Source organism: Pelodiscus sinensis, chromosome 5 (assembly GCF_052426305.1).
Source record: "Pelodiscus sinensis isolate ZL-2025 chromosome 5, ASM5242630v1, whole genome shotgun sequence".
NCBI lineage: Eukaryota > Metazoa > Chordata > Testudines > Trionychidae > Pelodiscus > Pelodiscus sinensis.
The window spans coordinates 51,461,282-51,473,332 of NC_143056.1; the positions used below are offsets into that span (position 1 = coordinate 51,461,282).

Consider the following 12,051-nt stretch of genomic DNA (forward strand, 5'->3'; position numbering starts at 1 on the left):
TTAATCCTTAAAGCTTCTTCTGAAAGCTCATGTACAATGTATAAAACAGATACTTATACGCTGAAAATCATTTTTCATTATTGTAAATGTGCTTGTCAGGAGTGAAGAATACTGGAAAGAGGACAGCAAAACTCTTACTGAATGCAAATGGCCAAGGACAACATTGGCCCTGCCTTCCCTTTATTATTCCAATGATAAATCCCACAAAACAAATGACCTTGATGTATTCCCAGAACCAAAATGGATTTTTTTAAAAGTACATTAAAACTAAAGATCTCTCTTTCTAGAGAGTGTTATTGCTGAGATTAGCAGCTACAGATATTCATAAATGTAGCAGTTCAGGAAACAACTTATGACATTTTTGCTGCAAGTTCTGCTGTTTCTTCCTTTTTTCTTTTTGAAAAAATTGTCTAGACAATTCTCCATTTCATTGAATAAACAAGGAATCTCTATCTTACTGTCCTTGCAGTTTACATAACTACTGTACAATTACATCAAATTGCAGGTTAAAAATGGATGGAAATATTTACCTTTTTAGTAACAGGTTAGGAAATTTAAGTATATTGTTAATGACCTACAACTTAAGAAGTTAGAGATGAAAAATTCTGAGCAAAAATAATATTTTTGTAAATGATTCTAATACTCCAGATTAAAAAAGTATCACAAGAATTACTGCTTAAATGTTAGGCTTCCTTCATCTGTGCAGGTTATTTGTAACATATTAGTTGTGTTCTCAGGTGAGGGGAATAAGTGTTTTAAATGTAGTATCACAAAAATCTATGACCGCGATAGATAATCAATAAGTAGGAAAAAGCTGAATTTAAAATGACAGAAAAGTGTACCAAAACAATAAAATTGATAGTGAACAAAACACCCAGAAATAGTTTTAAAATATACATCTTCCATCCAAAAAACAATATACTTGTGATTTAGAGCATTATGTAAGTGCACAAAAATATAGACTATAACTGCAAAAGATTCTGTAGATTTTAAGAATACTTTTCTATAAATTAAGTTAATGGAGTTATTTTAAAAATGAGTAGTCCTGTAGCACCTTAGGGTATGTCTACACTACAAAGTTAATTCGAACTAACAGACGTTAGTTCGAATTAACTTTGATAGGCGCTACACAGGCAAACCGCTAGTTCGAACTTAATTCGAACTAGCGGAGCGCTTAATTCGAACTAGGTAAACCTCATTCCACAAGGACTAACGCCTAGTTAAAATTAAGTAGTTCGAATTAAGGGCTGTGTAGCCACTTACTTCGAACTAGTGGGAGGCTAGCCCTCCCCAGCTTTCCCTGGTGGCCACTCTGGGCACCACCAGGGAAACTCTTCTGCTTCCCTCCCGGCCCTGGAGCCCTTAAAGGGGCACAGTCTGGCTACGGTGCCCGTGCCAGGTGAAAGCCTGCCAGCACCCAGCCAGCAGACCCTGCACGTGGCACGGCACGAGCCAGCCACCCACTGCCACCCAGCCCTCCGCCTCTTCCCGGGACCAGGCTGGCAGCTCCCAGGAGCCTGCCCGGGGCCGCAAGAGGCGGGTGCCCACCTGGTCTAGTGCGGACATCGTGGATCTCATCCACGACCTCCGCACTAGGCACAGGAAAGTGGCCGTCTAAGGCAGGATAGCTGCCAGCCTGGCCACCCAGGAGCAGGTTTGCATGAAAATCAAGGTGGTCCAGTGAGACTCCCGACCCTGAGCCCTGAGCTTAGAACGGCCATACTGGGTCAGAACAAAGGTCCATCTAGCCCAGTAGCCTGTCTGCCGACAGCGGCCAACACTAGGTACCCTGGAGGGGATGGACCGAATACAACAACCAAGCCATTTATCTCGTGCCATCCATCTCCAGCTTTCCAAAACAGAGGGCAGGAACACCATTCCTACCCCCTGGCTAATAAGCACTCCATGGATCCAACCTCCATGACTTGATCTAACTTCTCTTTAAACTTTGTTCTAGTTCTAGCCTTCACAGCCTCCTGCAGCAAGGAGTTCCACAGGTTGACTATTTGCTTTGTGAAGAAGAACTTTCTGTTGTTAGTTTGAAGCCTCTTACCCATTCATTTCATTTGGTGTCCTCTAGTCCTTCTATTATGGGAACTAATGAAGAACTTTTCTTTATGCACCCTCTCCACACCACTCATGCTTTTATAGACCTCTATCATATCCCCCCTCAGTCTCCTCTTTTCTAAGCTGAAAAGTCCCAGTCTCTTTAGCCTCTCTTTATATGGACCTGTTCCAAACCCCTGGTCATTTTAGTTGCCCTCCCCTCTCCCACCCTCTGTCTTCCCCTCTCCCACCTCCTTTTCCCAGTCTCCCCGAGTTTTGTTCAATAAAGAGAGTTTCTATTCTTGAACATACGTGTCCTTTATTTTGTACATCAGGAAGGGGGGCTAGGGAGGGGAAAGTGGAAGGAGGTGAGGGAGGAATGGGGTCCGAACCCCCAATGGGGAGGACTGGGGTGGCTCTGCGGGCTCCTCGGGGTGGAAGCTCTCCTGCAGCCCCCCAATTGACCCCACCCCCCCAGATGGCAGCCTCCGGCAAGTGCAGCCGGGCTGATGGCTGAGTGCTGTGATGTGCCGAGTGTGGGCACTCAGGGCACTCCAAGCCAGGACTGCTTTGCAAGCGGGGAACCCCTGAGAACTGTCTGTCCGGGATAGGGGTTGGGTCCCTTTGAGCACAGCCCTTGGCTAGCCTGAGACAGCAGCTCCACGCTCTAAGTCCTAATCTGATGCCCTGCCGACACTGCTTCCGGCCATTCTTAACCTCGGTTCAGGGTCCACTCAATGTGGACATGCTAGTTCGAATTAGCAAAACGCTAATTCAAACTAGTTTTTAGGTCTAGATGCACTAGTTCGAATTAGCTTACTTCGAATTAACTAATTCGAATTAAATTAGTTCGAATTAGTGCTGTAGTGTAGACATACCCCTAGAGACTAACAATAATATATATTATCATGAGTTTATATGGGTAAATCCCACTTCATCAGATGAGCTGGAGTGGAAATAACAGAAACCAAGATATATATGATAGCAAAAAAAGTACCTGTCAATTGTAAGACCAGTACTAATGAGGCTAATTAAATGGGTTGGAAATGTCCCATTCTTAGCCTTTTGATATAAAAATGAAGTTGTTAAAGCCAGAGGGCACTGTTTTATAATGGGGACATCCAGTTAATGTCTTTGTTCAAACCCAGGGTAACAGTGTCAAATTTGTAGATGAATACCAATTCTGAATTCTCTTTCAGTAATTGGCTGGTGAAATTCCTTTGTAGAAGAATGGCTACTTTTAAATCCATGATTGAGTGACCAGGCAGGTTAAAATGTTCCCCTATAAGTTTGTGTGTGTTAACATTTCTGAATACAGTTATGTTATGAATTAAGTACAAAACATGTACTAGCAATTCCAATATATAGAAGGTAACAAGAAAAAAAATCATGGCAAACTTACCTGTCACTGCCTCGCAACATCTTGGGGTCAAAATACCTGTAGTCATCTGTTTCCTATTAAAAAGAAGGATTATTCAAATCAGTACATTTTTATCTAAAATACCATAACACTTTTGATTTTTGGGGGGGTAAAAGTTTTCATTAAACCATTTTCAAATTAAAGTATTTTTACATTTAGAAGCTACATTATATAAACAAAGTTAATTATGGGACTCATGTATTTTCAAGGTTTGCATTTCATTAAAAAAAAAACATGGTATAAATTCTCATTCTCCTTTGGCTATAAAGATGCTATGAAGGGTGCTAGGAAGCTCAGTCTTTGTTTTTTACTCATTTGAACGATCCAAAATACACAGGTTGCATAATATGTCCCAACACCAAAAGCAACATGCAAAAAGAAAAATGAAGGTGTGACTAGCCTTAGAGGTCACATACTATAGTTTGTTCCAGAAGTTAAAAATGTTCTTGGTCACAATAGGATCTACTATCTATTTATAATAATAAAAAATCATTGTGGCACTGAATTTTAAAATAGAGTATAGATCAGACCATCAAGTTTCCATTATGAGACTTATGCTTGTACAATTTCATGGTATGATTTATAGCTACTATTAAAACAAAATTAAGTTTTGGTACAAATAAGGGTTTTGACTGGTTGAAGTTATTATAGGAAAGGATATTTTCTTCATTCAAAGCATTTCCACACCATAGCCAATGTTTTTATTGGCAGTGAGCAAGACTTTTGCCAAATCTCACAGGGGAAAAAAGAGAAAAACAAAAATTCTACTTAACTGTTTTTGACAATTAATTGGCTTTCGCCAATTTCCACACTAGCTTTCATCCTGATACTGCAAAGTTTAATGTGTAGATAGAAAACTGTGCCAGGAAGGACCCATTAGTTTCACAGAAGCAACATACAAACATAGCAGTCTACCCATATGGTGGTACACATTTCAGGATTGGGTTTTCCAAGTCTTGTTGATTCACTAAAGCATAACAATTCCTAACTCCCTCCTTCCCCCCCCAAAAAAGATAATTACACGAGCTTAAAAAAGGGCATTTTATTCTTAAGAGTAGGGCTCTCAAAACTCAGTTGAGATCTAGTGTCACAATGAGCTTCTATACAGAGGTTTAATATATTCTACTGGGAATATTAGCAGCATGTGAGGAAGCTGGCAAGATTTTATGATTCTGGAAGGCTTATATACAGTAAAACTCCAATAGCCCAGCATCCAATTGTATGGCACTCCTGATAGTCTGGCATCAAAATGGCAAGAACCTAGTGAGTGAGCTTCGGCAAAAAATGAGTCACAAGGCAACAGCGGCAGCAGCTGAACCAAGTAAAAAGGGTAAAAAAGGATTAAAAAAACTAAAACATCACAGTATATTGTATACAGTATGTACAATAAAAAGTTAAGAACACTTTATATACAGTATATAATGTATACAGTATATATATATATATATATATATATATATATATATATATATATATATATATAACCATCCTATAATACCTCCTGATAGTCTGGCATATCCGATAATCCGGCACCACCTACGTCCCAAAGGTTCCGGATTATCGGAAGTCTACTGTACCAACTTTAAAGTAACAACATTCTCTATTAATATTTGTCAATGCCTGATTTTAAAATTGAAACTTCAACCTTAAAAAAAGAATTTCAGGTTTGTGCTAATTGGAACTAATTACTGATTAATGTTAGGTAAAAAAAGCATACTTAAAAATCAATGTATAAAAATTCTCAGTGAGCTTATTATTGCTGTATTTGTAGTGTGGTGTTCTAAGATAAAATAGCTGATGAAAAATCAAACATAAAAAACAAGCTGGTGAACTAGAAACTGGCTGGCTAAAATAGTTTAAATATTTACTTGAATATTGCTGAAATCAGATCATAGCCCGAGAAAAACATTACTTACCCTGTGCACTAATTGTGACTCTTTGAGATGTGTATTCCTACAGGTACTCCACTGTAGATGTGATAGTGCCCCTAAACCTAGCATCGGAGCTCTTTAGTAGCAGCTGCACCATGCACTCCACATCTCATATTGTAAGAGGAATCGATATAGCACTGTGTGGTCCAACCATCCTCTGTTCCTTCTCCACTGCATAGCCTACATTTGAACTTTAAAGCATAGGGGAGGAGGCAGATAACAGAGCACCCACAGGGACACAGCTCAAAGAACCTTACTTACTGCACAGGATAAGTAACCTTCTCTTCTTTGAGCAGTGTCCTGATGTGAGCTCTACTGTAGGTAACTGCAGAGCAGTGCCCCTAGAGGGAAAGCTGGAGCTTCAGAGTGATGCATACCAAAGATGACCATACGGTGTGTCCTAGTAGGGCATATGATGCCTCATTGTGGGAAATGGCATAGTGTTGGCTAAAAGTATCTGTGGGCACCTGGTGATATCAGTAATCGACATGTTTAGAAAGGCAACTGAAGCAGACAGCAAATTAGCGGAGTGTTCACTTGTTTATCGGAGCATCTGCAAACATGGCCACTTGCAACTGCCAGTAATCAAAGTTTTCCGTTAAGGGTGATGCTGAACAGTTAACTGGTTAACTTTTCACATCCCCACTCACCAGAGGCTAGCCCTGGCAAACCACATCCGTCCCATGGGCCGCTTATTGCCTAAACCTGGTTTAGATACTTGTTTCTCTAAATACAAAGTAGAATTAAGGAAGTTAAAAAGAGGTTAGTTGGCTCATCATGAAGTTGATACAATATTTATCGACTACACGATTAGTTAATGAGGGCTGCTCTGCAGAACTATAACGTGGGTAGCTCCTGGAGCCGGTGTGAGCTGGGACTGCTCAGTCCCGGCTCGCACAGGCTCTGGGACCACTGCACTTCACTAGGCCCACACTACATTTAAAATGCAGAGCTGCAGCACAGGCAGCTCTCGCGCAGGCCACTTCAAACAGGGGCTGCTTCACATCATAATAACTGCTGTAGCCATCGTATAAGCCAGAGTCCACGGTGTCTAAGGTTGCTTGCAGCACCATATACGAAGCTACCTTACCCTCTTCAGACAGGGCCCCAAACTCCTGTGTAGACTCCTGTGGAAGGAGATCTTTAAACTTGTCTCTGGCAGACGATGTGTTATAAGTATCTGCTCAGCATCGCTTGCTGACTGGTGATGCGCAGTTGTAGGCCCCCAATGGAATAGGTCTTCCTGCCCAGCAAATCATGGTTTTATGGGTGCTTGCTCTTTAGTGTATGCCCAGGCAGACCCTGCCTCTCCTGCTGCTTGGACCACCAGGGAGCCTAGGGCATCATGTGCAAAAAGGTGTTTATGTTGCAACTGCAGGACAAAATAGCACCTTTCTATCCCTTTTTGGGTAGGTGATATGAAGGCAGGTGTTTGCCACAGAGTTTTTACAATTTTTGCCACTGTCGTGTTGAGTGGTAAAGCAATCCTGGCAGTGGCATCTGCCATTAATATGTCCATCATCGGGTCTGAGTCCTCCAGAACCTCCTCCACTTGCACCACTAAAATGGCTGCAAGCCAGGGAGAAGATCCTGGTGTGCCCTGGCATCCAGCACAGGCATGGGCCAGTGCCTTGTCCGGCGACAAGGAGGAAGACTCCATAAACTGGCAGCTGTTCGTAATGTGCCTCTACCACCTGCAGTGGTGGCACAGCCGAGGGTGGAGCCTGAGCTAGGTTACCCTCATCCTCCACTGGGGGAAGAAGGGTGGTTTCACCATATCCTTTTAAGAGGAATGGATTAGATCTATATGAAGAGGCCTTGGAACAAACAGGCTCAGTCTCTAATTTGGATGAGTAGTCCGAGGCTGACCATGGCAGTACCAATGACGGTTCCGGAGAGCGGCCTGATGAACCTATATTGAGCCATTGCTGCCAGTTTCCCCAGGTGGGTTGGTGTTGGTATTGATTATGAAGGCGGTGCCTTGGTTGGCAGAGAAGCAGCCTACACTGATGGTATCCGGAGGTGCAACTTGGACCAATACACTCGGTGCTGAGGGGTGTGACATTGCTGCAGAGACAGGATCTAATAGAAGTGGTTGCTCTCAGTGCCAGGCAGTCAATGCTGGCATTGGTGTCCAAGCTGAAATCCGCCCATGCCAAAATCTGAGGCTGTACCAGATAGCAAGATAACAATGGTCGGACTGGTTCTAACCCCATCAAAGACCTGGGGTGCATGGCGTCAGCCCCTGGATCTGGGCCTGGAGAAGATGTGAGCTCTATGAGTTCACAAGCCAAGTCAAAGGTTTCAGGGGTTGACAATTGCCGGAACTCTTCAGTCTCGATGTCTGGCACTGGACTCTCCATGCACATCAACCTCAACTGGTACCTAGCCAACATGGCAGCATCCTGGCACATTGCTGCAGATGAGTGCCCTTCCCCATGGCACACAATGACTGTGTTTTGAAGGGGATCACCCCTTGTGCTGCCTCTTCTTCCTCAGTGTTGGGGACTGGGATTGGTGCCTCGGGGCCGAAGACTTGGCCGGTGCCTCGGCATGCTTTGGTGCTGCTGCTGAGTTCCTGCACCGAAGTCGGTGCACTCTGTACCCCCGGTGCAATGTCTGGTGCCACGAGTTGGAGAGCAGCCTCCAACAGAATGAGCTTCAACCAGGAATTGCATTCTCATTTGGTTCTTGGTTTGAAGCTCCTATAGATCTCGCAGCTGTCTATGAGATGGTCCTCTCCTAGGGTATGTCTACACTACCCCGCTAGTTCGAACTAGCGGGGGTAATGTAGTCATCCGCAGTTGCAAATGAAGCCCGGGATTTGAATTTCCAGGGCTTCATTTGCATGAAGCCGGCTGGCGCCATTTTTAAATGCCGGCTAGTTCAGACCCCGTGCCGCGCGGCTACACGCGGCACGGACTAGCTAGTTCGGATTAGGCTTCTAATCCGAACTAGCTGTACGCCTTGTGGAACTAGCGGGGTAGTGTAGACATACCCCTAGACACTTTAGACAAGAATCATGTGGGTAGGGCATAGGTTTCAAGCACTGAACACATGGCTTGAATTTGTGTGGACTGGGCGTCCCCTCCACAGGAGGGGAGAGATAAGAAGGGGGAACTCCCCTAAAAAGAACGACAAACTATTAACAACTATTTACATTAAACTAAGAACTTCAACTAACACTATCTATAGAAGGCTAAGGGATAAACTATCTGCATAGTCAAGCACTCCAGCTAAGGTCACGGGCGGTAAGAAGGAAATGAAGGGGTGGAGGACCAGCAGGGGTATATTTGTGCCGATGTAGTGGCACCACTCCAGGGGGCTGCCTGGCTGGCCCAACGGATACTGCTAATTGAAAAAAGCTCCAGGATCCCTGCATGCAGCATGCACACACTTAACCGGAATGGACATGAGCAAGTACTTGAAGAAGAACATGTTTTAAACCATATTACCTTTTCTTAAGATTAATATTTTAACAAACTTTGTAACACAGATTACACTTGCAAACATTAAAGCAAATTATCCCGAAACAATGAAAAGTAGCTACTGTGCACTAAGATACATACATTATCAAGAATTCACAAACAAAATCCTGAAGTTATGACTGTTCATTTTCACTTAGTGTAATATGACAAATGCAAAAGTGTTTTAAATCCTATTTTTGATCAAACAAATGTTAAGACCCAAGACAACAGAATAGATCACACTAATGTTATCAACAAACAAAGTTACTGAACTAATGTGCTAAAATATTCTAAGGAAGAAGTGCCATTATAGTCAACCAATCCAGGCATAAATTAAAAACATTACAGAGTAGTTTTATTGCACCTAAGGATTGCTACTCAGTTCCTGTTTCAGTTGAAAGGACCAGAAACCACAGATGGAGCTCATTTCTCCTTCATAGCTGTTCCTTCGGGAGAGGAAAAAGAGCAGGGAGCAGACTATTTGAGCAACATATAATATCATACTGATGTGGACTTAAGAGAATTCTATCTATTTTGCTCAGCAGTGTTCTGAAAGTCCAAATGGGAAAAAAATTGCACTCTGAAATGTATTCCAGGATAATTTTAAACTACAACTGACAAAGTAACTTGTGAATACTGGAAGTAGAAAAGCTTTTACATTTCACATTACTTTAATGTAGCATTTTATATTTTGCATGTTATTTGAATGCAGCTATATAATTTGCAACAATTAATGTATAATTTCTATATGAATAGTATTTTATTTGTTTTCCTATACAAGACATTTATATCTATATACGTTTCACACAAATACTCTGGGGCCTAGCAGGTAAGAACCCAATGCACTACAAAGGAGTTTCCTCAAGTTCTGTGGAAAAGGCCAACTTTTCAGCTTTCTTTTCTGTATCTTATCTTTTGCTAGCAGGGCAACTGGCTATTTTTGCCTGTTTTGGGGATAGGAAGGACTCTATGAATAATGGCCATACAGGCAGTCCCCGGGTTACATGGATCCGACTTACATCGGATCCCTACTTACAAACGGGGTGAGGCAACCCCGCACTAGCTGCTTCCCCCCAGCAGACCAGGGAGACGCAAAGCTAGCGCCCTCCCTCCACCCCAGCAGACCAGGGAGACGCGGGGCAGCTTTTCTCAGCAGACACCTCAGCTTGAGAATAAAGGACTGAGGGAAGTGAGGTGTGGGAGAATAAAACTGAGCTCTGGAGAAATGTTTGGCTAGAGTTTCCCCTACAATATGTACCAGTTCCGACTTACATACAAATTCAACTTAAGAACAAACCTACAGTCCCTATCTTGCACGTAACCCGGGGACTGACTGTACTAATGTAATTTCATATTTCCTTCCAGACACAATTTTACTTTTCTACAATTTTCTCTCCTATTGCAAGCCCAAATATTTGACATTCCCCAAAGTCTACTTCATGCCCCTCTTTTAATTAGCCAAAAGGGAGTACTTGGTCAGCAAACTACCGTCTACCTTTCACATAAGGGTTAAAAGAATTGCTCTTTAGGGCTTGCCTGGCTTGAAGAATGAGATTTCTGACATTGGTTCTGAACCCTAATCTCCAACATCGAAGCAGATCATGTTGCAATTCTCCAAGTGAATGAATCAACAATCCCTATGTCTTAATATGATCTAATGAGAATGTCAATCTATGCCTTGAAATTATCTTAGTGATCTTGGCTATTCTCCATGACAATACAATGTGAGAATACCAAGACAGCAACAATAAAGAATATGAACTGCAACTTTTTCCAGATCAGTTCTTAAACTTATAGAGTGAGGAAGCTGAATATTTATTCAGAACTTTACAGTTTTTGTTTTCATTTATGGTCTGTGAGCCTCATTTCTTAATTCAGGTTCTCCACTTTTCTGCTCTGAGTAACACCTTCTAGGAGATTACAGAAAAATTCCATGAAGTGTTTTGTCTTTAGAAGTTACTAAAACATAACCTATATCTTTCATGAGAGACAACCTTCTAGCTTGGCTTCATTCACTGAGTGACAGCCAGAGAATTGGCTTTTATTGTTTGTGATTTAGCTGTCAATTATATTTACAATGGGCTAGTTTTTGTATTCAGTTATTTCCAGGTTTGTTCTAGTTATTTCCCTGCACATCCCCACCTGATTGACATTTGTGAGAGGAGAAAGGTTACAGAAAAGTAATATGATGTTATTTTCCTGGGTTTGCCTAACTAACCACCCTGTGCAAGAGGTGGAGATGGAATGGTGGTTGGAAGTGGCCCAGTTCTGAGCATCCCAGAACCTGTCAGCTAATTAGTTGAGAGGGACAATGTTTCTGCAAAGGGTAAAGCAACATTCTACGTTGGATTTTTTAAAGCACATGGTTGTTTGGGAAATCTGGTGTATTCAATTTACAAAAATGTGGTCTGATATCTCTAGATAGGATTACTTTGCAACATTTAGAGGACATGAAGACTAACACCGACAAAGAAATACCTCTCATCTCATCAGTTTGAACAATGTTTTTTATGAGATATCAAAATTGTATAAATGTATATTTCTCTCTCTTTTTTAAATAAAATTCCACTGGGCTTAATAAGAGGAAAAAAGTAGAAATACACATTTTTTTTTGAAAACACTAACATTTCCTAAAGTAGTTGGCCTGTAAAAACATATGGTATATACAAAATAGAATGGTATGGTATAGAAGTTCAATTAACATTGGTGAGTAATACAGGACTCTGTCAAATTCATGTTAGCACAATACAGAAACTGAATCACACAATATTATCACACACTACTTATATACAATAATGGCAGATTCCATGTTATGGAATTTTTTTAAAGCAAATACTGCCACCAGTGAGAGTCATTCTGGGAATAGCAAGGCAAAGAGGCAAATTTTATTTTGCCCTTTGAATACTGTCATCTATGGGCTTGTTCTCATTTTTTCCTAGTTCAGAACATGTTGAATATTTTTCTCCTTCGCTTTACTCCTTTCATTTTTGATTGTTAGCTTTGGTTTCTTTATCTCAGTCTCAGCATCTCTTTTAATTTCTCTCTAGTCACTATCTTTATCTTTACTTTCCCCCTCTTTCTTCTATTGACTTTTACCTCTATTCTACTGAATCATCATGCCTTCTCTTCCCCAAATGTTCTAATTATCCCCTCTGCCAATCAAAAAAGGGGCTGCTGGTGGTCAGAA

General features: G+C 41.6%; 1 protein-coding gene across 2 annotated transcripts in view; it reads right to left on the bottom strand.

Moving 5' to 3' along the window:
* Positions 1 to 12,051, bottom strand: part of SCFD1 (sec1 family domain containing 1) — a 105,336-nt gene that overhangs the window by 13,137 nt on the left and 80,148 nt on the right. For both annotated transcript variants that reach the window (XM_075926991.2, XM_075926990.2), the window contains exon 21: positions 3,449 to 3,501. In XM_075926991.2, the coding sequence (XP_075783106.1) occupies positions 3,449 to 3,501 (53 nt within the window). The remainder of the gene's footprint in view (positions 1 to 3,448; positions 3,502 to 12,051) is intronic.